General features: G+C 42.5%; 1 protein-coding gene across 1 annotated transcript in view; it reads right to left on the minus strand.

Moving 5' to 3' along the window:
- Positions 1–337: 337 nt before the first annotated feature.
- Positions 338–27,551, minus strand: part of SLC25A36 (solute carrier family 25 member 36) — a 29,130-nt gene continuing 1,916 nt past the window's right edge. The window contains exons 2-7 of the mRNA XM_058657021.1: positions 19,567–19,731; positions 14,982–15,059; positions 11,442–11,542; positions 4,559–4,625; positions 2,733–3,022; positions 338–709 (exon numbers count right to left, since the gene is read on the minus strand). Coding sequence (XP_058513004.1) covers positions 516–709; positions 2,733–3,022; positions 4,559–4,625; positions 11,442–11,542; positions 14,982–15,059; positions 19,567–19,731 — 895 coding nt within the window. The 3' untranslated portion in view covers positions 338–515. The remainder of the gene's footprint in view (positions 710–2,732; positions 3,023–4,558; positions 4,626–11,441; positions 11,543–14,981; positions 15,060–19,566; positions 19,732–27,551) is intronic.

Raw genomic sequence — 27,551 nt, forward strand, 5'->3', positions numbered from 1 at the left:
TAAAATATTGAGCCAGGTTCTCTTGGGAAAATGTGGCAATAATCCCAAGGTTTTCCCTAATGCTGTTGTCTTAGTAAGATTATAGAAACTCACAGCCAGAGGTTAGAAATTTATGTCTGCCAATATTATCTTTGGATAGTTACAGTGTAGCACATCATAGTGGATGGCCTTGTTTAGAAGGTTGGAAAAGTGCTCACGGAATAAGCAACCCTACATTCTGACTGCTGTAAGCCAATGAAACATAACTGTCTGGTGGACATGGGAGAGAAAATGGCAATTTTGAGAAAGGGGTGCTTTGAAAGGCATTTCCTTGGAGGCAGCCAAGGTATCCCTTTTCCACATTACTGAAAGACCAAGTAACGTGGGATGGTTACTTCCACTCCAACAACCAAACTCCCACTTAGGCATAGTTACATGTTCCAAAATTGCTGTTCTTCTGTGCACCACGCTGGCTTCGATACTCCATGGTCCACTGCAATCTTTTGGTCTTCTCTCTTCAAAGCAGCCCCACACTGCTATCCATTCAGCAGGTAGACCACCAGTTCATAGGTGGCCATCATAATGGCTGTGTTTGGGATCTGTCTCACCAGATGAGTGGTCAGGCCACGATAAAGAGACCCGTAACCTTCTTCCTGAACAACCAAGGACAGTGTCTGAAAGAACGACCTGTATTTTGTTCCCTCTTCACGTAGTCTTGTTCTTACAACTTCTGTTTGGGAAATCAAATTAAAAACATATTAGCTTTGCTTAAACATTACTGATATCTTCACACCATCCTAATTAGAAGCAGCACATCTCACTTATCAGTTAAAGCATATGTTTAGGAGAAATACTGATTTTAAATGTGTAGCTGATTGAAACAAGAAGCTATAACCACAGAAAGTGAACACAATGTAATGAAAATGACACACTATGACATTTTATATGTCTGTAGGTATAAAAATACAATGAAACAATAACCTACATAAACCACAATGAAATGTCAAATGGGCAAGAAAGGGAAAGTATTTATTTATTTATTATTTAAAAGTTTTACTTTTTATTGAAAAGACAGATTTACAGAGAGAAGAGACAGAAAGATTTTCCATCTGCTGTTTCACTCCCTAAGTGGCCACAACAGCCAGGGCTGAGGTGATCGGAAACCAGGAACCAGCCAGGAGCTTCTTCTTCTTGTGGGTCTCCCACATGGGTGCAGGGTCCCAAGGTTTTGGACTGTCCTCTACTGCTTTCCCAGGCCACCAGCAGGGAGCTGGAAGGGAAAGTGGGGCCGAGTACATATGGGATCCTGGCGCATACAAGGCGAGTACTTTAGCCACTAGGTTACTGTGCAGGGACCAACATGGGAAGCATTTAAAACATTAGCTGCCACTGCAAGGCCAAGCCTGGAACTGGACTAAGATTCCCAGTGGACCCTAAGGATGACTCCAATTTTTCTTCATTTGAAAGGTGAGAAATGGAAGCTACTAGGAGACTTTAGTTCTAAGCTTGGATAAGAATTTGATTTTCATTGACAAATGTAATGACTCTATTTTCCAAATATTTCAACAAGCTACTTGTTGGAGGACCTAACTAAGACAGTTCTCAGAAATGGAAAAACAAGCTACTTGTTGAAGGGCCTATGATAGCTCCTGGAAATAAAAAATGCATTTGAAACGTCCCTGTCATGTTTGAGTCACTCCAAAACACCTCATTTATCAACTTAGACCTCTTACCCTAATGACATCACTTGAAGGGTTAGGGCTCATATATATTTTAAAAGACTGACTTATTTGGAAGGCAGAGTGACAGAGAGCAAGGGAGAGAGCTTCCATCTGCTGGTTGATACACCAAATGTACCTAGTGGTTGAACCCAGGCCAGGCTGAAGTCAGGAGCCAGAACTTCACCCAGATATTCCTCATGGGGTGTCGGGAGCCCCAATACTTGGGCTATTTTCCGCTCCCTTCCCAGGAACACTAGCAGGGAGCTGCCAGGACCTGACCTGGTGCTCATGTGGGACTCCAACTTCATCGATGGTGTCTTAATGTGCTGCACTGTGCTCCTGGCTCCAAGACAAGATTTATAACTCCCCAAGTGCTACCCCTTACTTCAGCAGGCACTCTCCTACCCCAACAAGGTTGTGGAGATAGGTTTCTCTGGCGCCTATTAGTAACACCTGTAACTTGCTTCAAGAAACAGATGGGTTAGTTCACAGTCCAATTTGCAGAAGAGTTGCCCTCATAAATTATATTTTAGAGCAAATACTCTCTCTTTAGTCCTATTTCATTTATCCTGACAGGATATACAGGGAGAACTAAATGCTTAAAAATGTATTCTCATTTTCCATTTGAAAATGAGGACATTTTTGATCTTGTTCTAGTAGACCTATACTTAGACACACAGTAAGCTCTGCAGAGCATTTTATACAAAGTAGCAGCAACACATTTAAAGACTCTGCTATTGTCCCTATTTATAAATACATGCATAGTGTTTGAAAACTGAAACTTGTTGCAAGGTCTGACTCCAAAGCACACACAGGGATCACCACCATGCTCCTACAGCCTGGCACACGCTGCCCCTTTAACCAGCTCCTGACTACTTACAGATTTCACCCCATCACTAATTCCCAAGGAACTATTTTGCTACCCAACAGTTCAGTAAAATTATAAATGCTCTAGCAAGCAAGTTATTGGCTGGCACGGGCCAGATTTGTTATGTTACTCGACATTCCGGATAAGAGCTCTACTCTTCTTACCATGTGGATACGCAAGAGTTGTGGCACACGTCTTGGAGGTGGCAGCGGCTAGCATCATTCCCACAAAATCTGATGGCTCCTTCACAGACTCCTCCTCGCTTTCCATCACAGAGGCAGTCTTACATTCCAGCAGTTTTTGCTTTATACTCTCATAAATAACAAAATGGATAACAGTCTCTGATATGCCAGCATAGGAGGCAGACATGCCCCTGTAAAATCCTTTAAGTCCATCTGTCTGATACACTTTGCGAATACATTCAAAAGCACCCATTCGCTTTTCCCCACGGCTCCTGAAAAGGAAAAGGGAGATGTCCTATTGACATAAACAAATTATTACAGCTTTTCAGATAAAACATGCTATTGCAGCCCATAATGCACCAACAGGCAGCCAGGACTTGAGTTGATCTCCTACGCCGAGCAGTGCAATGCCTGCCTGCTTACAGTCTGAGCTCTAAGGCATCACTCACATTTTCTATCTCGTCTTAAATCTGTCTTATCAGATGGGTAACACATGGAGATATTTCACTTCCTGCAAAATTCGTGACACACAACCAATACTGCTCACCCATCCCTGTGAGCCTAACACTGAACTAGGCTGTGTGACAGTCTGAAGTGGAAAACAAAGTTCTACACTGACACATGACTCTGACAGCCTACAAGGCTATCAAGTGGACAGGCAGCTCCAATTTTAGGCTTAGTATTTATCAGTCATTACTTTTCAGATCTATGCTGTTAAACTGGATTTTGTTACACTGACGATTTTACTAAAAGGAGCGTTCCAGATTCAATAATGAAACATCCAATGATACTAACGTACTACACCAGGTAAGACCCTTACCACCTGACATTCCAGATTCAATAATGAAACATCCAATGATACTAACGTACTACACCAGGTAAGACCCTTACCACCTGACATTCCAGATTCAATAATGAAACATCCAGTGATACTAACGTACTACACCAGGTAAGACCCTTACCACCTGACATTCCAGATTCAATAATGAAACATCCAATGATATTAACGTACTACACCAGGTAAGACCCTTACCACCTGACATTCCAGATTCAATAATGAAACATCCAGTGATATTAACGTACTACACCAGGTAAGACCCTTACCACCTGACATTCCAGATTCAATAATGAAACATCCAATGATATTAACGTACTACACCAGGTAAGACCCTTACCACCTGACATTCCAGATTCAATAATGAAACATCCAATGATATTAACGTACTACACCAGGTAAGACCCTTACCACCTGACATTCCAGATTCAATAATGAAACATCCAATGATATTAACGTACTACACCAGGTAAGACCCTTACCACCTGACATTCCAGATTCAATAATGAAACATCCAATGATATTAACGTACTACACCAGGTAAGACTCACCACTGAAAGTACTGATGCCCCATTCCACACTTTAAGGCTGCAAGCAGCTGACACCGGAAACCCTGAACCACACTGCTTCTGGTTTTCCCAGTCCCCAGGTCACATCAAATGCCTAGGCTTCAGGAGTTTTACAATGATTATTTCTTCTGCTTCAAATGGGCTTTAAAAAGCATCTTGATCAGCCCATGTGAAGTTCTGATTAATACAACATAGCAGTGCCTATCTGTTTACTACAGATTTGCTCAATGAATGAATCTTGCTCTTGCTAAGCAGTCAATTTAAGCAAATGCAATTTACACATACGAGTGCAACAAAATCAGGCAGTAAAAAGTAAGGGGAAAAGACAGATACTTGGCACCAAAATCTCAAGAAATAAATTTATCGAGAAAATATGTCCAAGCAACTTTAAAGAATTACCATACCTTGCATCAAGCTGTAACCGAGTCTTTATAAGCCAAATGGGGTTGGTTGCTGTGATTGCAGTAAAACCTAGACAAACACGTTTAAAATGAATTCCAGTAAAAATAAGGAACAGAAACATTTAAAAATTATTCTAAAGAATATATAGAAATATTTAAAGTGCTAATTGATGGGTGCTTTACACTGCTAATTTACAAATCCACACAACCACGAACCTCTCCCTTGACTTTCAATCTGCACGGATTTGCAAGTTCTGCCTCCACTCAGAGCTTCTTTGAAGAGCAGCATGTGCTCGTGTCTAAGAGCTGGACAGCTCTTCCGCCTGCCACCTACACGGAATCCACACGGGGTCCTCTGTACTCTAGGACAGGAAGCATGCAGTCTAGGGCGGCTAGCTGGGGGTGCGATTAGGATCAAGAATCGCTACCTTCAAAATGAATTCTGTTGAAATTCAAGCATTTACTATAACTTATCTTTAGTGGATTAAATAACCAAAAAGACTACTGTTCGACCCCACAGATATTTTCTATAAACATGCTTACTAATACTATTAAAATATGATTATTACAAGTAGGTTTCTGTTAGGGTTCTAATAGGACAGATCTGCTTCCTCATCTACTTGAACACATGAAAAAATTTCAAAAATCTGAAAATCATTTTTATAGACACTGAATAAAGAAATTCACAAAAGAAATCAACTCTAATTTACTTAAATAACACAAGCATTATCTCTTAACTGCTAGTATAGGATGGTTCATTCCAAGTAATAAAGTACAACTTATGGGGTAGTAGTATGTGGCTTGGCTAATGCGTTAAGTTTACTGCCATCTTCCTATTTATAGGAAAATTGCACACAAAATACAATATTGAGATAGGAATTTAGGAAGACTGCTTTACCTACACCAAACAGGATTGTGGATACATTTAAGAACAGCTGCACAAACTTCAGAGGAACCACTCCCACCAGGCTACATTTATTCAACGGGCCTTCAAATTCAATGAAAACTGACATGAAGAAATGTCTAAGGATCTTAACTGTTTTAATATTTTTTAAAAATGAAATGCTAGTAGGTCAAGCATATCAGGTTGAGAAAGGTAGACCACAACCAGCACACTCCACATGAGTACACTACTCTGAGCAGCAAAATGCTGGTGTGCACTTAGGAACATACAGTGCAGAACCAACTGTAATACTAGCGTTTCAAAACTCCTGCAAGTAGATCTATGTATGTGAAATACTTTTAAAACTACATTCTCTACAGAGCTGAATTTGGCCTTATAAGGTTTCTTCCCTCTCCATGATGTCAGATAATTAGCTAAACTCAAATTTTACTCCATTGACCCTGTTTAACACCATAATAATGGCCAGATATTACACAAAATAATGTTCCTATTTGTGTATTCAGGAAGTAGGATAAATGGAATGGACTGTTAGTAACAATGGCCTCTTTTTCTCTTAAGTGCTTTTATTATTACATATCCAACTATAAAATTAAAATGAGAAATTCTGGAAGCATCAGCCAGCATTAACATGATATAAATGTAAAAGGTTAGACAGACCACCAGGAACATCTTTCTTACTGAAAGGTTCTCTCCATACACGTTTCTGTGGGAGGGAAGAAAACGTGCAGCTGCCAGCACAGTGCATGTGGCCTCAACTGAGAACAAAGTTCTGAGTATCACTTTTCGATTCTTTGGAATTTCATTTTTCTAAGTGAATTATTAAATTATTTTAAATTAAAGATATTTAGATTTATATTTTAAAGCAATCAGACATTATTCTGACCAAGCCCCAATTTTGTATTCATATTTTTTAAACTTAGAGATTTATGTTAACAAAATGTCTGCAATTAAGATGAAAGGCTTATTAGCGAAATGCTGCTCAGTACAAAAACAGTCTACATTAGTCACAAGGATCTTTATTAATCTGTAGAAATTTTAAATTAAAAAAAATCAGCTTTTTACTCAATTTCAGAAAAAAATATGCTGCTCCCCCAAATTCTCTATTATGTTTTCTTTCAAAAGACGTGCAATAAAGTTATCTTACTTTTAAATAAAAGGCCTACTTATAAAAATATGGCAATATCAAAGTTCTACTCATAATACTCTCCCAGGTCATAAATTCCTTAATTTGAAGCTGGGAAAAATCGACATCTATATACACAAACCTTAAAGTCACAACAAATATTTTATAATCTAAAATTATTCCCTGTACATATTAATAAACAATACAGGAAGTAAACACAGGTATTTCTCACTTAACTAAAACTCATTTCCAGGTACAAATGAACCTGTATCAGAGGACTGCATAGGCCCGAAGCTATTAAACTCTGACCCCTAACTTCTATGGCATTACTTTCTCTTGAACAAACTCAAGCAGATACTTCAGGCTAAATTAAACTTTAGTAAATAAAGAATTGAAATAAACAAAGAAAAATTGTTACCATTAACTTAGCATTTTATATATATGGTAAATACAACTTGAAGTTAGCCAAATCTAAATAATTTCCTTTCACTTCTAAGACAAAGACATACAAAGGTATTGAGAATGGTGCTTCTCAAATTTATAAATCGGTTATTACGTTTTACTTTGCATTTTAAATTGGTGACATTCTGATATTATATTACTAACTTCTACCAATATTCTGAGTATCTGATGACATATAAAACAGATTGAAGAGTATATGAGGGATCCATCTGGAGGAGAAGGATTAAGACTGCTCCATAGTCACTTAAAGTGATTATTATCCAGTGGCAACAACATTAGTGCTTTATAAGAAAGTCCTAAACAGCTTAATGCAATTTCCAGTCTTTATCTAAGAGTCCAACTGATCTAATTTCATTTGATATTGAAAAGCCAATAAAAAAACCAAATTAACAGAAAAATCTGTTTACAGCAAACTTGCTGAAAATGTTCATTTTATTAAGTGAATGACACCTGCAGTGTTTCATTTTCAGTATATTTTATTTCAACTAACATCTGGAAGAACAAAATCCATCTAGCTTCCTGACAGATAATTATCATTTAAGTATTTTAAAGTGTTATTATTAAAACTAAAACAGATAAGATCCCATTTTTTTAATCCTTCATTTACTCAAAAAATTGGTATTACGATTTGCTCTTCTGGCAAGAATTGAAAGCCAAGCACTAATGCACAAAAGAATGGAAAGCAGTGTGGTAGGACTGTGTTAGGCTAAGCAGAGAGCTCCAGCTTATCTAAGCAGTGTGGTAGGACGGAGTGCTACGCTAAGCAGAGAGCTCCTACCTTCTCTCAAAGGAGTTGCATGATGATAGCATTTACAGCTGTGTGTATGTACATGGCTATCACACTCTTTGAAGGCCAAGGCTGCTATGGCCAAGCCAAGGACCCACGCTTTTACTACGTGATGACTGCAAAGTCCCCTGTCTTTCCCCTACTAAAAGGATTTTTAAAGGGATCAGATTAAAATTTCATGAAACACTCAATTAATGCACACAATAATGCACTCAATAATAACACACAAATTCAGGAAATAAAAGTTCATTTCCCGCAGCTATCCTAAAATCCCAGGGTGTGTTTCTTACACTAGAGGCTGCAAGAGATGCTCAGATCAGTACTCACGAGGTTTAAGTTAGTCCATATTTCTACAGGAAGTGACCTGCGGGTGGGGAGCATGAGATGGCACGATCTCACTCTTTTCTCGGGAGAAATGTACAGTAAATGCCTAAAATAGACACAGGCTTTTCTGTATCATAACAACAAGCAGTGACCTCATCAGAAACATGTGTACAAACCGAATCCCATTGGAAGGATCTGAGAAATAGTTACGGTGAGATCTAACTTTTTAAAAAGTTTTAGGTTAAAAAAAGAATGGATTATTAGAACGGGCCATATTTAAAAAAATTTACGAGTACTGAAAATCCTGCCATCTAGAGCAGTTTCAGAATCCAAATACTTACCTAAAAGAAGATCAACCTTCCTTTTAAAGAAAAAATGCTAACCTTGTCAAAGGGAAATCTAAGAAAATATCGAGAGGGGAGGTTATCATCTTATCTTCCTATCATTACCTAACACAATCAAAGAGTTGAAAACATAATTCATCTTTTAACAATCACTCTTCTAGTAAATCTTTAAAAAAGAAGTCCAACAGAATACTCAGATAACTTTATTTTGGAACTAATGATAATTTCTTTTTTTTTTTTTATAAAATAAAGCATATGTTGCTACAATAGTACCTTCTACCTTTTGCACTATGGCCAGTAACATTGCACATTCATACTTATGGAATATTTTGGATTATTTTGTATTTAACTTCTTGTATTCTACAAAACAACAACAAAAAAACAAACCAGGAAGAATGTTTAAACACACAAACATCTGTGCGGCCCCCATCTGGCTGAGCTGCAATGGACAGATGAGATAATTTAAGAATGTTTCATATCTGCTAGACAAAACTTGTATTCAATGAATGAACTTTACCTCAGATAGAAAAATAAATCTTGAAAAATAAAAGAGCATGCCATAAACAAATAAAATCGAGTAGGTATGTAGAAACATTAGCAATTACATTACTGCTATTTTAAGAATTGAGTAGTAACGCATGCGTGCAGGTGTGCAGGTGTATATAGGGGCTATTCGAGTTCACAAGCAAAATCAGAAATTCTCAACAGCAGGATAAATTCAGTTCTACAACTTTGTAGCCATATGTTGGGGAAAAAAATGGGTAAAACATAAAAGCAACATCACTTGATTGGATTAAATGTTCTTCACTGGAAAGCAAATTCACAGATCAATTTTAGAGGCTTACAAATTCTCATAATAATCACTTTGTAGAGCTACAAAGAATGAAAATTCTCCTTTGCAACAAATGAAAGTTCTACTTTCAATAGACTTACTTTTTTTTTGCATCTAAAATTAAATACTTGAGTTTGCACCCAAAGTGTGAACTGAAGCTGAATTAAGAGATTACTGGAAATTAAAATTACAGTAATCTGAAATCCTTGCTTTCTGTTATTTTGGTGTGGCAGAATCTCACAGGTGGTATTTTTAATAGTTTATTTTAATGTGGATTTTACAGTGAAGTGACAAGGTTAGCATTTTTTGGTTGTTGTTGGATTATTTTTCACATGATTATCTCTAAGGAGGACATGGCACTCCCACATTATTCTTATTTAGATCTCTACAGAAAACCCAGGGCGACCTGGTGCAGGCCGCTGAGAATGAAGGGGCAAATGCTACCTCAGTGAGCCTGCACTGCCCCACTTAGTTACACCAAAACCAAAAATGGCAAAGGTGTTTGTTAATCTCATCAACAGTGCAAGCAAGCCTGAAAGCGCATTTCTCAGAATAAAAGTGCAATAGAAGTATTTTTCAAATTATACAGTCAGTATACAGTGCAATAACTCCAAACATATATAAGATTACCAGTTTATCAAAAGTCAAGGAATCTAAGCTGGACCCCCCCCCCCAAAAAAAAAGGACTACTAGCTAATATTTGTACACATTTGAGGGAAAAAAAGTGCAAAATGACAATCCTATTGAAACTTTTTGCAATGTGAAACAAATACAGGTATAAAATTCTGATGAGATATTCTAACTTTGGGAATCGACGTTCTGAATGTCTAAATTTAAATATTCTACTTAAAATGACTGCTCATCAATTCCTTGATCTCAAGTCTTTAAAAAATAAAAAATCATAAATGTATTTATGATAATCCAGAACACATTCTTACACAATCAAATGTGTTTGCTAAAAAGTTTGACCTAGACCATTCACTTTCAACTTTATACCCACGAAGAGTAAAGGTGAAGATGGTATCACTAAAACAAGCTATCTGTAACTAGGTAATGTCTATGGCACCAAATGAAAAAAGTAACTCTCAAAACCCCACTCAATGTAAACCAACTAACTCATACCACCAACAAAGGTAATAGAACTTGCACATAAATTTACAGGACTTGGCCCAAATTTTCTTCAGGGGAAATCAGAGTATTCACTTTCCTGTTGTCCTTTCAGCTTTAAAACTTGAATCAATCAACAATTTCTAAACAGAAAAAGCCCTGGAAGTAATTTCAGGGTATATGCTAGAGTTCTCACATGGTGTAGAGTATCTCACAACCTTTTCAGAAATCCGTATTTCAAACTTAACACTCAGTTCCAAGTTTTAAATATGTGCTTCAAATTGATGTAATTTATTTCTAAAAAAGCCAAGGTTTCTTTTTTCTTTTTTTTTGCAGATTAAGACATTCATTAAGCACATAGCTGATCAGAAAACTGCAGATAATTTTTGTTGCAAAGTATATGGCTTTGTTTAACATGAATGGCAAAATGAATCCAGGAGGAAACTGGCCAAGCCAATCCCCTGCAGTATATGTTCAAGGAAGTGCAGAGATGGGGGCTAGTTAAGTGCTATGTGGTCTGATTCGTGTGGAATCACAGATTTTTACACATTATTGAAACTGAGTTATTAGTAACATACCAGTCACAAAAAATTCAGCATTTCAGCACAGGACAAGATGAATACTTTACCAAGAACTGCCGGCACATTTCAGACAGAAGCCAAAACATGCAGCGAAAAGGGAAAAGGCACTAACAGAAATCGAGGAGAAAACAGTAAATTACAGCTTTGTGACATAAACTGGAACTGTGTTTGGATTCTTCCAAGTGCTCACTAAATATTCACTGGACTACCTGGATTTTATCACTTAAACTAATTCCAAAAACGCTGCTTAGCAGACTTCACACATGCCTGATCAGATCCATCTTACGCTAATAAATGCAAAAATCATCTTTGCAAGTGTTAATCAGTAAAAACTACACTCATTACCTAAACTAGTCAATAGGAACTCATCATAATTCAACAATTTCAAAAAGATTTTGTTTTTTAATATTGTACTTTCATACCTGCCATTGCGGCTGAAATCATGTGTACCTGGGTAGAATCAGGATCAAATACACCATTCAGCTTTTCCTTGCAGTTTGAATAAGCAGCAAAGTATATTGCTCTAAAATAAAAATTCAAATGTATTAATAAGTATGTTGCTTCATTTATATAACTGCAAACTTATCTTGGTTTGAGAATAGAGAAATATGAAAACAATGTCTTACCTCCATTTCCCTGAAATGCCAGATTAACTCTTACACCTTTCAGTGAATACACTGAAGTACCTTTTCTATCAACTTATTTAAAAAAGGCACTCCAAGATATGGCTCCTGATGCCCATGTTCAAACAGACCCCTACTCCCACCACTCCGGGGCCACGTGGAAACAGACTAACTGAAGCAGAGTGTCTGTGTAACATTTTGATGACTGGAAATGGCATGAATGAGCTAAGAACGTAAGGTCTGTGTGATGCTAATGCTAAACCAAGCATGCTTAACCAAGCCAAATGGTATCAGCACTTACCAAATATACAGTTTTTTTGCCAGGAGCTAGGCAACGAGATAAACCAACTGATTAAAGCGTATGTTAAGCACTTTGAAATACCATAATATATTCTAATCTATACTACACAGAGTGGGTCATGGCCAACAAAAGACATCAGGTGTCCTGGGTAGCACAGAAAATGCCTCTTGAATCAGCCCTCCTTCAACCTGGAGCAGACAACAAAGAATCACAGGACCGTGTTGGAAGTTGGTTCCAGCTGACCAAACACACATCCTATTCATCCCTGTCCCAGGCCAGTGCCAGCACACAGCCTCTGGACAGGGCCCAGAGCAGTTCTGTGGGCTTACACTGCAGTCGGCAACACCAGTGGCCGATAGATAGGCACCTGCCTAGATGCAAGGTGAGTTCTGGTCCTCCTCCCAGGCTGCACTGTTCCTTGGGCAGCAAGGCATTTCTGGGCACAGGAAATGGAGCCCAACCCTGCACAGGCTTTAAGCGGCCTACACACAGATACCCTCTTCGAGGCAATTCCTCAGCTGACACTGAACAATAACACATCAACAAATTTTAGTTTGGAATACTGCAGAACTGAACTTGTACAATCATATCAACACTAGACCTGGGGCAAACTGTGATTTAGGGTGCCACTGAACGCTAGAGCCGAAGTGGCCATAGGTGTAGAGAAACAGACTGGTCAGAAGTTCAGAAGACAGGGACGTGCCAAGGCAGATCACCAGGCCTCCCAGGAGCACAGCATCCATGCCAGCCAGCACCCAACAAATTCTAGAGAACCACGACTTCACCTAGGAACCGAAATCTCCAAATGCTTGGGTGAATATTTCAAAATAGGTGTTTTGAACAAACTCAGTAAAATTCAAGCACAGAGAAATGATTCAATATCTTAATAGAGATTTGACAGACAGGAGGAAATAACTAAGTAAAATCAGGCAGAAATACTTCCACTGATAATGTACGCAGTGAAATTAGAAACCCTACAGAAGGCCATCAACAGACTAAGAGACCAAAGAGAAGAATCAGGAGCTTGAAGACAGGGCGCTTGAAAACACACGCTGGAGGGGAACGATGAGAATGCATGGAAGGGCAGCCAGCCTAGCAGCTCTGAGATTCAAGGAGGCTTGAGAATGTCAAAGGAGCAGAAAAGGACAGAAAACTTCCCAAACCTTCAGAAAGACACGTGTCCAGCTAGAGCTACATCAAAGGACAGCAGCAACACTCAAAGCAAGTCCAGCCCAAGACATCTGATAGTCAGCAGGTTAAAAATAAAGCTGATCCTCAAAACTGCAAGAGAAAACACGACAACACCTACAGGGGCTTGGTTTGTCCGACTGACTTCACCACAGAAACCTTTCTGGCCAAAGGCACTGGGTTGGGACTTCCATAGCTCTGAGGGGGTAAAACTGGACCATGTGACAAGAAATGCTAAAGGAATTCTTCAACCTAAAAGAGATCTTAGCAAGTAAGAATATCAGAAGGCAAGCTGACTGGAGTTGAAAGTAACAATACAAATTCGAGATGATTTAGCATTTATTGCTAACATGGGGTACAAACCATTTATGTATACTTATGGTGAAGACCAAAAAGTTTACACTTGTTACATTAACATACAGATAGGAGAGAGCAAATGACATCAGGAATTCAAAAGGTGGAGGGCAGGGAGCACAAAGGCAGAGTTCTTTATCAGGACTTCCTGCCTCTATATTCCTCTTTCCCTATCATTATAGTCAGCATTAAACTGTGATTTCAACAAAGTCCATTATGCCAAATGAAGCACAAAGCAAGAATCCGGTAAAGACCTCTGAGAATAAGCAAAGTATCAAGGCAAATATTAGTGAAAACAAACCAAACAACCACAAATGAAGATAAGAAAGCACCAAGTATGAAAATGGGGGCATTAAGATCTTACCTATAAATGACTACTAGGAGAAAGTGAAAAGATGAGTCAAGAGACTAACTCCACCTGGCTGTCAGAAAAAGAGATTCCGGGCCCGGCGCCGTGGCCTTTGGCTAAAGTCCTCGCCTTGAACGTCATGGGATCCCATATGGGCGCCGGTTCTAATCTCGGCAGCTCCACTTCCCATCCAGCTCCCTGCTGTGTGGCCTGGGAAAGCAGTCGAGGACGACCCAAAGATTTGGGACCCTGCACCCACGTGGGAGACCTGGAAGAGGTTCCTGGTTCCTGGCTTTGGATCCGCACAGCACCGGTCGTTGCGGCTCACTTGGGGAGTGAATCATCGGACGGAAGATCTTCCTCTCTGTCTCTCCTCCTCTCTGTATATCTGACTTTGTAATAAAATAAATAAATCTTTAAAAAGAAAAAAGCATACCCAAATACATACAGAAGGTATTAACAGACCTAAGGATATTAACACATAATCACAGCAGGGGGCATTAACACTGGTTTCAGAAACTGAGACATTTACACAGATGACCAACAAAGAAAGTCCAGCTTTTCCTTTGATCTACTGGACCTAACAGGCACCCAATAATGCAGAGTGCATACTCTCAACAGCACGTGGAATGATTTCCAGCAGAGATCAGGCCAAGTAAGAAAACAAGCCTCAATACACTTAAGAGTGCCTCAGGATAAAGGTGACTTTGCTGACCGCAATACAATAAAACTAGAAAATAACAGCAAGAGACACTCTGCAAATCATACAACTACATGGAAGCTAAGCAATGTATTCCTCAACCATCAACACAGCAAGCAAGAAATCAAAGAGGAAATTTAAAACTGTCTTCAAGTAAATGGAAATGGAAACATGCCAAACCTGTGGCATACGTGCAAAGCACAAGCAAGAGAAGCTTTAGCAGTGACTGGATACAACAAAGAAAAAATTCACTTCCAATAAACCATCTAATGATGCAACTCAAACACTTAGAAAAGGAAGAAAACAACAAACCTACACTTAGCACGAGGCACAAAAGATAAAAAAGAAGAGTTGGTTTTTGGAAATAACAGACAAATCTATACATACAATGATTAAGCCTAGGTGCTGTGAAACAATATCTTTAACTTTATAAAAAAATGTGTTTACCTGGAAGGGGCTACCCCTACTAAATTGGGGCCTAATCCTCTAAACAGAGAGCGAGGCCCTTCTTTTTCTAAGATTACCCTGAAAGAGAAAAATATATTAGAACAAAATAACCTTCCAATGCTGGTACTTTAAAGATTTACTTAAATGGCAAAATCAGAACGAAATTCCATGCTTGTACTATAACACAATATGCTTTTGTGGTCACTTAACCTTACTTAGGAAAATCGGCTTTTGTATGACATGGTAAATCATTAAAGATTAATAACTGATTTACTAGGGTTACTAAAAATACTCAGTTCAGGTTCTTTCCTAAGAGTAAAAAAATACACACTAGAGAGTTCTACATCTATTTCCCCATGACTGCTATTCTTACTTCAAATTTTCTCAATTTTAGGTTCTTTGCCAGCAAGTCCAATTTCCAACAAAAAGGGAGAGGCTGTGATGCAGCATGTGGGGCGTTGCCTGTGACACTAGGGTCCCACACAGACACAGGCTTGAGGCCGCAGTCTGCTCCCAGGCCTGGGAGGGCAGCACAAGACTCAGGAGGCAAACCCAGCTGGAGTGCCAGGCTCCTTACTTCTGGCCGACCCGCCCTCAACAGTTGAGGGAAGAGCCCTCTCCCTCCCTGCTCCCCTCAGTGTGCCCTTTCAAGTAAATAAATAAATCTAAATCTAAAAAGAAAAAAGAGGTGGGAGCCCGGCGTGATAGCACAGCAGTTAGGGTCTTCATCTTGAAAGTGTCAGGATCCCATATGGGCACTGGTTCTAATCCTGGCAGCTCCACTTCCCATCCAGCTCCCTGCTTGTGACCTGGGAAAGCAGTTGAGGACGGCCCAAAGCCTTGGGACCCTGCACCTGCGTGGGAGACCCAGAAGAGGCTCCAGGCTTCGGATTGGCTCAGCTCTGGCTGTTGCAGCCACTTGGGAACTGAACCATCGGACGGAAGATCTTCCTCTCTGTCTCTCCTCTCTGTATATCTGCCTTTCCAATAAAAATAAATAAATCTTTAAAAAAAAAAAAAGGTGGTTCCTTTGAGGTTTTCAAGTCTTCCATTTGCGCCTGAGCAGCTTAGGGTATGGCAGCACCCGTCCCTGCCCTCAGCCGGCACCCGTCCCTGCCCCCAGGTGGCACCCGTCCCTGCCCCCAGGTGGCATCTACTGTACTCTGCATGGATTGGAGCAACAGAACATGCCAAGCAGGCCTTCACACCGAGAACTATGCTGAGCCAAGTAACAGACATTCAGCAGCAAACTCTGAACACCCCCAGATACACATATGCTCAGCAGAGCAAGCAGCAGAAGTGTGCCTGCATCACACAGGCTTTCTAAGAATAACACATTCAGTGAAGTTCCAGAGCTGACAAGAACACAAATTAACATAGTTAACAGACCTGCTACGCAAAAACAGTTCTCAAACATTTACATGTTTAAGAATGATTTCTTGGGCCCGGCACCGTGGCCTAGCGGCTAAAGTCTTCGCCTTGAACGCCCCGGGATCCCATATGGGCGCCGGTTCTAATCCCGGCAGCTCCACTTCCCATCCAGCTCCCTGCTTGTGGCCTGGGAAAGCAGTCGAAGACGGCCCAATGCATTGGGACCCTGCACCCGCGTGGGAGACCCAGAAGAGGTTCCTGGTTCCCGGCTTCGGATCGGCGCGCACCGGCCCGTTGTGGCTCACTTGGGGAGTGAAACATCGGAAGGAAGATCTTCCTCTCTGTCTCTCCTCCTCTCTGTATATCTGACTTTGTAATAAACTGAATAAATCTTTAAAAAAAAAAAATGATCTCTTGATGAGTGGTATATTTTTATTTTATTACTGTTTATAGCTCTTCCTTATATTCTTGCTTAACTATGCTCTTTTTATTTCTTATTTGTTTAATGCAGCATTAAGACATTGACTATAATGCAAATTCATTATCTGAAAAAAAAGTTAAAAAAAAAACTCTCTTAAAGCAGTTGAGCTTGATGCTAAATTAAGGGTCTAAGTTGAGGGCCTGACCATGCCGCTCAACACTGCTGAGCTAACTCCAAGACACAAAGCAACCTTCCCCTCACTGAGAGAGCCACGGCAGGCCCCATTACTGGCCTCAATGAGGACTAAGCAAGCGAGCACTCAAAAAGTCTACAGCAGGGCTGAAACCCGAGGAACACACAGATCCCAGGGGCATCAGTCATGAGAAAAATGTACAACTGCTGAAAAACTAGTTTAAAAAGGTATCACAGAAGACAAAGGAAGAATGTTAAACATTTTTAACAAATGTTAAAATAGTGATATTCAATTACTTTTCTTTAAATCAGGAATCAAACAGTATCCATAATTATGACAGTTAAATTCAAAATTGTTAACAGTTTTATTCTACCTGCTGAGGTACTGAGGTAACCAAGCTTGGGGATGGGGGAAAAGTGGTTGAAATCTTCTGGTAGCCAAGATAAATACACAGGATGAGCTTATTTGCAACCACAAAGTAAACAGGATCGAGCTCAGTTCAAACAGATCGGCCCCGCGAGCTGATAAGGCAGACATGCACGGTCCAGCTATGCACACAAGCTTAGACATGTTAAACATGATCTTCATAGTAAAGATTTATTCATTATATTACAGCCAGATATACACAGAGGAGGAGAGACAGAGAGGAAGATCTTCCATCCGATGATTCACTCCCCAAGTGAGCCGCAACGGCCGGTGCTGTGCCGATCCGGAGCCAGGAGGCAGGAACTTCTTCCAGGTCTCCCACGTGGGTGCAGGGTCCCAATGCACTGGGCCGTCCTCAACTGCTTTCCCAGGCCACAAGCAGGGAGCTGGATGGGAAGTGGAGCTGCCGGGATTAGAACCGGCGCCCATATGGCATCCCGGTGCTTGCAAGGCGAGGACTTTAGCCACTAGGCCACGTCACCGGGCCCCCCGCCTTTACATTTGATTACACTTCATTATATTGCAGCTGAATTTTAAATTCAAAATTAATCGGGCCCGGCACCGTGGCCTAGCGGCTAAAGTCCTCGCCTTGAACGCCCCGGCATCCCATATGGGCGCCGGTTCTAATCCCGGCAGCTCCACTTCCCATCCAGCTCCCTGCTTGTGGCCTGGGAAAGCAGTTGAGGACGGCCCAGTGCATTGGGACCCTGCACCCACGTGGGAGACCTGGAAGAGGTTCCAGGTTCCCGGCTTTGGATCGGTGCGCATGGGCCTGTTGCGGCTCACTTGGGGAGTGAATCATCGGATGGAAGATCTTCCTCTCTGTCTCTCCTCCTCTCTCTCTATAGATCTGACTTTGTAATAAAAATAAATCCTAAAAAAAAAAAAATGTAAAGGCAAATCCTTAAAGAACCATCAGGGGATGCCACACACACTGAGCAGCTTCTAAAAATCAGAATAATCCTACTTTTAAGTCTCAGGTTACATAAAAACTAGACGGCCATTCATTGGGTGTACTTGTTTTGAGTATTTGGAAAATTAAAAACAGATGTAAAAAGAATTAACAGTATCTCAGTTCATAAAAGAATAAAGAATCTAAAATAAAATACTGATAACATCTTTAGAAAATATTCATTGGATAAAGGTAGGAAAATAGTTTAAATATATGATTAGAAACAATGTATTATTCATCTAGCCTTCTTCATTTGAAATTTCCAGTCCTATTGAATATAATTTAAAAGTAACAAAGCTGTCGTTACATTTGTCTTCAAACTTCTAAAATGTGGCTGAGATTTGCATTCCCAGGCACTGTCCGGGAAGCTGGCATCCTGCCCCGCCCCGCAGTGGGTTCAGGCCTCCTCAGGGAGCTGGCATCCCAACCCGCCCCGCAGTGGGTTCAGGCCTCCTCAGGGAGCTGGCATCCCGCCCCGCCCCGCAGTGGGTTCAGGCCTCCTCAGGAAGCTGGCATCCCGCCCCGCCCAGCAGTGGGTTCAGGCCTCCTCAGGGAGCTGGCATCCCGCCCTGCCCCGCCCCGCAGTGGGTTCAGGCACTGCCCAGGAAGCTGGCATCCCGCCCTGCAGTGCACTGCTTCTTGCTCCAATCACCTCCTGGCGGCTCAGGCAAGTGGACAGTGGCCCAATGGGTCTCCGCTATCCATGTGTTAGACCAAGATGGACTTTCTGGCCCCTGGGTTTATCTGGCTGGCCCAACTTCCAATGTCACAGTCACGTGGGTAGTGAAACAGTAGATCTCTCTTTCCCGACCTGTCCCTCTGCCTTTAAAGAATTGGGGGCAGGTGCTGTGGTATAGCAGGTGAAGCCCTCACCAGCAACTCCGGCATCCCGTGTGGGCACTAGAGAAGCAGTGCCCTGTTAATGGCCTGGGGAAGCAGTGGAAGATGGCCCAAAGTCCTTGGGTCCTTGCACCAACGTGGGAGACCCAGGAGACACTCCTGGCTTCCAACCATCCCAGCTCTGACCATTGCAGAAACTGCAGGTAAGACCTCTCTCTCTCTTTCTGTAACTCCATCTTTCAAGTAAATAAATAAATAAATAAAAAAAACCTACATTATTATTTTTGAGCTACATTATCTTAAAAACCAAAATGTGGCAGAATGCGCACACACGGACCCCACAAGGTAAAAGGACTAAGAAGCACGCTGGGCACGCTCTCACTTTAGGCAATGGAGAGGGCCCGGTGACACGACACGGTTGACGCTGGCCCCGGCCGTGGCGTTGAGCTGAACTTCAGAGATGTACAGTGTCACGGATGAGGACTGCAGCCTTGTCTTCACAACCTCCAGCGGACATGTCAGAATAGCTCCCACTGTACCGCCACATCTGCAAAAAGAACAGAGCTCAACACTCAAGCAGAGCCGCAGCCCAATGTAATAAAGCTAAAAATAAGAACGGTAAATTTACAACTGCATACAAATGCCTTCAGTAGTCAAGAACAATCAAGTTTAACATCTACTTAGCAAAGTACTTAGGTGAAGACTTGAAAAGGTTGCTAAGATTCACTAGCAACTTATTAGGTATTTAAATACCACTTGAAGGGGGATTTAGTGTTCCTTGCCTATGACGAGCTGTGGTTCTGCCTCCTCTTAAAACACTTGAGGTACAACCATCTTTCAAATTCAAGAAATGGTCCTTTGATAATCATATTTCAAAGAATCTGGACACTCAGCATCAGTACCCACAGGTGATGCATGGTTGAATGGTAGGCAGACTCAGTTGTAAAATCTATTTGAGGGCCTGCCATGATGGTTCAATCGGCCAATGCTCCCCCTGCTAGCTGCTCCACTTCCCATTCAGCTTCCTGCTTTTAGCCTGGGAAAGCAGCGGAGGATGGCCCAAAGCTTTGGGACCCTGCACCCACATGGGAGACCAGGAAGAGGCTCCTGGCTTTGGATCAACTCAGCTCCAACCATTGAGGCCATTTGGGGAGTGAACCAGTGCATGGAAGATCTTAAATCGAAAACCATATAAATGTGTATACGTGAAATAAACACTGATCATTAGAATAATACAAAAATGCTCTTAATAAATTACATAAATACTGCTTAAAAGATACATAAAAGATCAGCTGAGTAATCACGATTTTAAATGCAAGAGTGGAAATAACAGTAGCAGCTACCCGGTGAAGCCCTGGTGGCCACAGAGGCAGAGCACGGAGGACAGCAGTGGACGCAGCCAAGGAGCAAGATAGGGCAGCTGGGTGGGAGGCTACTGTGCGCCTCCACATGCACCTTTTAATACTGAAGGATGGGAGAGACAAGGTGCCCTCCACAGCAATAAACTAATTCTAAAACACACACATGACACACAGGTATAATAAATGGCACAAGGAAATGGCATTTTAACATTAATGCCAAGTAAAATTTAACATGAGAAATCATTATAAAAGATAAGCTACTTAAAACGGATCACAGAAATAACTGTATAGCTGTGGAATGAGAAATCTGACTTGGGGTGAGCAACAGAAAAAGCGTGACTCACAAGAGAGAAAACTGAGAAAACAAACTTCACTGAAACTCAAGGCTGCTCTGATAGAAAAGGGAAACAGCGACGAGTTCTTGCGAATCCCATGCCTACGTGCTCATGCCCAGAAACAGCCCAGTTAAGGAGGCTCAGACAGCTCTTCAACGACACAGAAATCCAGGAGCTGTGCACCCATCAGGGGCTGAAGGTTAAAGCTCTGACAATAAGGCTGAAGAACAGCCAGACAGCTCTTCCATGGCTGCTGGGAAGGAAAATAGGCACAGGCATTTTAGAAAACAGTGTGCCAGTTTCCCACACAATCCCGTATGTCACTTCTGGGCAATGATGCAGAAGTGAGCAGGTTAGGCCCACTTGCCTTGTCACCAATGGGCACCTGTTTTTAACAATGGCTGCTTTGGGTGCAGGATTTGGAAACATTTTAAAGTTATGTTTTATTCATTTGAAGAGACAGAGAGGAAGAGAGAGAGATTTTTCACCTGCTGGTCATTCCCCAAAGAGCCAGGAAGCCATCTTTTGGGTCACACTGAGGAGCCAGAAGCCAGGAAATCTGTCTTGCCTCTGGCTGGGAGGGAGCCAAGTAGTTAAGCACTCATTGGGTGACTCCTGCATCAGTAAGAAGTTAGAAGGGAAACGGAGACAGACTCTCCGTCAGCTGTTGGCTGTTCCACAGTGCCCCTTTGGTTACCTTTAAACAAAGGCTTGAAGAGTGAACCTGCCCACCAAGCATGGAACTCCAAGTTTCAGGAATTCAGAAAGCCTGAACACAGGAAGGACTCTGAGAGCAGCAAGCCTGTGGCTCACTTTCTGAAAGGCAGCCGGATGAATGCTCAAGGGATGGAGATTACAGTTTTCAAATTTTTTTTTTTAATTCAAAAGGCAGAGCTGCTGAGAGAGGGAATCTGGGAAAGAAGCAGGGAGGAAGAGGAGGAGAGGAACAGGAGGGGAGGGGAGGGGAGGGAGAGGGAGGGAGCATGAACAGATAATCACTCTCCGATGGCCACTGGCTGAATTAGGAACCTCGAGTTCTGTATTCCGGGTCTCTCACACGGAAGGAAGAGCTCGGGTGCCTGGATCACCTTGTGTTGCATTCCCAGGCACTTCAGCAGGGAGCCAGAGCAGCTGGAACTTGAACTGGCATTTGGGGTGCTGGACTGCAGGTGGCAGCTTAACCCACTGCACCACAATGCAAGCCTTCAAGCACCTTTCAATACTGACAAGTTTCTGCAACCAACCCCTCTCCCTCATAATAACCAATCCAGATGAGAACAAATGACCCATTCAGCCCAAGTGCCGTAGATCTGAACCTTTAAGATCTAAGGCAGAATTGTGACTGCTTCTTGCCACTCGTGTCCTGAAAAAGGGGTCATAAACCAACCAAACTGGCTTCACTGTCCACCATTCTTGCAGCCACTATAGGGTCTTACTGATAGCAGCACTCTGCCTTTACCCTTTCCCAGCTCCGTATCGCCCCGTATCCCCAGGGACTTTGTACTACTCCTTACAATAACCTGTCCAACTTCACATGACCTATTCTCACCGTCCAGGCGCTCTCACTGTAGGGCCACAATGGCATCTACTGACCAGAGCTGAAGGCACCCAACTCGCTCCTGCCTAAGGATCTCTGAGCTGTTTCTAAGCCTGCACTATTCCTGTCTCCTCAAGTAGGTGCACTGTTTCTTTCTTATCTTTGCTAGCAATGCCCTGCCTGACCACTGTGTAAAGACCACACTCACCTTTCTATTTGCCCTCTAACCTGTTCTCTAGCACAAATACTGCCACCAACACAGAAACAGGACATTTGCCTTATCTGCCCTAGAATGTGAGTATCAGGGAGGCAGCAATTTTGTTCCATCTGTGACAACACTTAAGGCCCAAAAAGCATGGCTAAGTAAATGAACATCACAGCATTTGCAACCTAAATGTTAAAAGGCAGGAGACTGTATCTCGTTCAGCTTTGTAGGCAAAAACATACAAGCTTTTTTGCAAAAGAAGTTACTTGCTCCAAGTTAACAGCCAGTTAAAGAACAAACTGCTGCCTGCTTCTCAGCCTTGCTCTCTCCTTTATCAGTGGCTTTCAAATCTTTGATTTCAACAAATGAGAAACGTTTTATATTAAAACGTGGCTCACCCACAAGCATACACAAGTACTTCTTGGAAATGAGAGCGCTTCATAAAGCTGTGATCCAGAACCCACTTCTGCAGCACAGTTCTGGGTCCCTGTGCTTCATAAAGCTGCGATCCCACAGCACAGTCCTGGGTCCCCGCCTAGCTTGGTTTCCCGCCAGGCTCCCTGCCAATGTAGATCCTGGGAAGAACAGTGAAGCACCACCCGCTCATGGACACCTGGACCCTGACCCCAGCCAGTGTGGGCCTTCAGAGGAACAGGCAGTTGGATGCTCTCTCCATTTCTCTGTGTCTGCCTTTCAAAGCATATTTTTTTAAAGTTTCATAGAAGAGCTCCCATTCACAAATAAATAAAGCTTCATAGAAAACGGAATTAAGGGCCCGGCGGCGTGGCCTTCGGCTAAAGTCCTCACCTTGAACATGCCGGATCCCTTATGGGCACTGTTTCTAATCCCAGCAGCTCCACTTCCCATCCAGCTCCCTGCTTGTGGCCTGGGAAAGCAGTTGAGGACGACCCAAAGCTTTGGGACCCTGCACCTGCGTGAAAGACCCGGAAGAGGTTCGCGGTTCCTGGCTTTGGATCAGCACAGCACTGGTTGTTGTGCTCAATTGGGAAGTGAATCATCGGACGGAAGATCTTCCTCTCTGTCTCTCCTCCTCTGTATATCTGTATTTCCAATAAAAATAAATAAATCCTTAAAAAAGAAAGAAAACGGAATAAAAAGATGAGCTTATTTTGACATAGAAAATTTTGAGATCAATGCGTACATTTATCCTTGTTGAAAGGGTGGGTTACAGGGCCAGCCAGTGTGGCTTCAGAGCAAACTAACACTCTGCCTCCATTGCCAGCATCCCCTATGGGTGCAGGTTCATGACCTGGCTGCTCCACTTCCCATCCAGCTCTCTGCTTATGTCCTGGAGAGTAGTGGAGGACAGCCCAAGCTCGTGGGCCCCTGCACCCACAAGGAAGGCCAGGAAGAAGCTCTTGGCACCTAGCTTCAGATTAGCTCAACTCAGCCACTTGGGGGTGAACCAGCAGACAGATCTATCTCTTCTTTACTATGTAAATGTGTTTTTTAAATAAATACATTTTTAAAAAAGAAAAAGAGTCACAAATAAACCAAATGGGTTTCATAACCAACTAACAGGATGCTCTGCAATTGGAAACACCTGTGGTATAATTTAGGTGCAATTTGACCAGAAAGAGTATGAGGTTAGCTACAAGGACCAGAATGGGCAAAGAAGGCAAGCTTTTCTACACTGTGATTACTACATACCTTCTGGAACTTGAGGGTAAAAGATGTTTTCACAGGCTTGTCAAGTTAGCGTACATTACAAGGAGCAAGGCCTCTACCAGAGGCCTCATGCCAGTCTCCCACAGCAGTGTCGGCAGCACAGGAATGTGCGGCCGGGCATGGGAGATGAGCGGAGCAGAAGCTGTGCACGGGACTCACATGGACAGCAGGCAGAGCAATCCCAGCCCTGTGCAGTTAGGACCCCCGGTCAGGGGCTCAGACACGCAGCCCTTTCAGCCGGAGAGCCTCCTGCCTAGCTTCCAAGACCCTTCCCAGGCTGCGGGGAGACCTGAGGCACTCAGGGCTTCTGCAAGGGAAGGTCTAGAAAGAACAGTCGTCAGGCGTGTTCTCAACAGCAGCGCTTCGAGCACACGTGACTTATACATGGACAAAATATTTTCTGATGAGATCCAACAATTAAGTGTGTGATAGTGTATATTTAAAAAGGTACTTTACAATTCATTTTTGCTTACTTTAAGCAAACCTGCTCTCAGACAACCAGTGCTTAACTTTTTAAAACAATAGGTTCAAGTATCTTGTCAGTTTCCTGCTCACACAGTCTCCACTGCAGTTCACTTACTTGGCCCTTGGCCAGATTAGGAAACACTCACTGCAGGCTCCGCTCAAGTGCGAGCCAAACGCAAGGAGGTTTCTGGTCTCAACATGTATAGCCTAGCTTGGAAATTCTATAAAACCCATTAACAACATTCTGCCAAGAAACTGTAGTAATATTTTCTCCAAAGCTTGTGTTTGGGCAAGAAACAAATTTTTAAAATAGTAAGGGAAACAAACGTGAAATGAGGTAGATACAAAAACAAAAGAGACTAAAAGAATATTTTTAAAGATACATGTAGCATTTTGGGACAGGAAAAAATGAAGCTATTCTCATTTTGAATGCTGAAGCAAGGCCAAAGTGCCGGTGAGCAGCACAGAAGCACAGATGGAAGCACAGATGTACACGGCACAGCGCACACACTTGCAGTGTCCATCTGCAGGAAAACAGTGAACTGTCACCTCACTACAGAAACACCACTGCTTTGCGTCTTTGTTCACATGGATAGGAAATTTCAAAAGGATACAATTCTTGTCTCCAATGTCTCTCCCACAGCCAGGAGACTCTGGCTCTCCTGCCCTGTCTGCCACCAAGAGTGCCCCCACTGCTGTGGGTAAGAACTTTCGGAGCTCACTATCTATGAGAGCGGCAGCGGACAGCTGGACCCTCACTCCTTCCTGAGACACATTTGCTTCCTACAGATCTCAGGACATCACATTTCTTGATTCCTTTCGAGCCTAGTTCTTCCTCCTCTTCTTCTTTTGTAAAGCTATTTATTTTTATTGGGAAGGCAGATTTTACAGAGAGAATGGGGAGGAGACAAAGAGAGATATTGCACCCACTGGTTCACTCCCCAAATGGCCGCAATGGCTGGAGCTGAGCTGATCTGAAACCTAGGAGCCAGGAACTTCTTCTGGATCTCCTACGCAGGTATAGTTTCAAGGCTTTGGGCCAGCAGCAGGGAGCTGGCTGGAAGTGAAGCATCCAGGCCATGAACTAGTACCTATCTGGCATGTTGGCACCACAGGACACAGTGTAAGCCTGTTGAGTCATCATGTTGGCCCTGGTTCTTCCCCTTGTCTTACTGGGATCCCCAGCCCTTGGTCCTTTCTTCCGTAATTTCCCTCCCTTAGTGACATCTAGGGACTGATGGCACCACCTGTGGTCCGATGCCCATTTCTATCCAGTCCACCTCTCTTTCCTACAGATCACTGTATGCAGTCACCTAAATAACTGTCCACGACCTCTTCACTCCTCAGACTCGGGACGGGGGCAGGTATTTGCCATCTGGCTAAGGAGCTTTTTGGGGTGCCTGGGTTCACATCCTGCCTCCATTTCCAATTCTGGCTTCCTGCTGATGTAGATCCTGGGAGGCAACAGATGATGACTCCTGGCTCTGGCTGTTGCAGGCACTGAGGAGTGAACTAGCAGCTCCAAAATCCGTCTCTCTAAGGGAAAATTTTTCTACAGAAACACAAAATTAATTGGGCAGGTCTAAAAATGGAACTTTTGCTCTCTCTTCCTCCAGCCCTGCTCCATCTACAACCCTGTCCATTTCAGCTAACAACTCCATCTTTCTGGATACCCGGCTAAACACCCTGAAGTTACTCTTACTCTTTTCCCCTACATTTAAAACCCAACCAGGATCTAACCACTTCTTACAGTGTCTGCTACTCCCTCCAATTTAGTTGGACCTAACATTCTTGGTCAAACAGCCAAGTTTCCTCTACTTGGCCTTGTGTCAGGTAGTCAGCCAGGGCAGAGGGGAAAGGAGAGGGAAAGCCACTCCCTGACTGCTGCTGCAGGCTGAAGTCAGGAACTCCATCCGGCCCAGTCTGCCCAGGTCCTTGAGCCATGCCCCATACTTATCCCAGGCGCATTAACAGGCAGGTGCAGAAGAAGTGGAGCAGCTGGCACTCGAACAATGCCCCCATGTGAGATGCTGGCATTGCGACATTTAACCCACTGCCCAGTGCTAACGGCCCAATAAGGCTCCACTACTCTGGCAATACTGCGCTCATATCTTAGGGTCTTTTCCTGCATAGTTAGTTCTCTCCTGTACTACCTGTATTTTTGCTACCAAAGCAGACACCCGAGAAAAGCAACTTAGAAAAATTTCAGCTCGTACTTTGGGAGGTTTGATGCAGTACCTCAGCTGGGGTGGTGTGTTGATGTGTGTGCTAGGTGGGAGAACGCAGGAGACGGCAGGGCACCCTTCCCTCTATGCCATTACAACAACGCTGTCCCTACCACACAACACTCCAAAGACCACTCTTTTTACCCTATATGGTTAGTATTAAAGTGAAAACAATGTTAACCTCCAGTTTACATAATTCTATCAGAATAAGCATTTTTAAGTGAGAGCATGCTACAAATGACTGCTTCAGTTAAGAACAATGCTACCAACAACTGGCTGCTTTGTGTTTGCACAATGCTAAGCACAAACTTCCAGAATATTCCAAGGAATTGAATTTATATGAGGGCTGGTAGGATCTTACAGGATTACTTAACTTTCACGTTATAAGCACAAAAAACGGCCTGATCTTGAATAAGGAAATGTTTAGACTTTGGTATTTTTCCATATTTTGAACAGACTAATCCAGCTGGCTTTCCTCACCTTCCTGGTTCTAAAGTCTCACTAAAAAAGCCTGTCAGATGAAAAGCTCTTTTGCAACCACACAAACACA

Source organism: Ochotona princeps, chromosome 30, assembly GCF_030435755.1.
Source record: "Ochotona princeps isolate mOchPri1 chromosome 30, mOchPri1.hap1, whole genome shotgun sequence".
Classification (NCBI taxonomy): Eukaryota; Metazoa; Chordata; class Mammalia; order Lagomorpha; family Ochotonidae; genus Ochotona; species Ochotona princeps.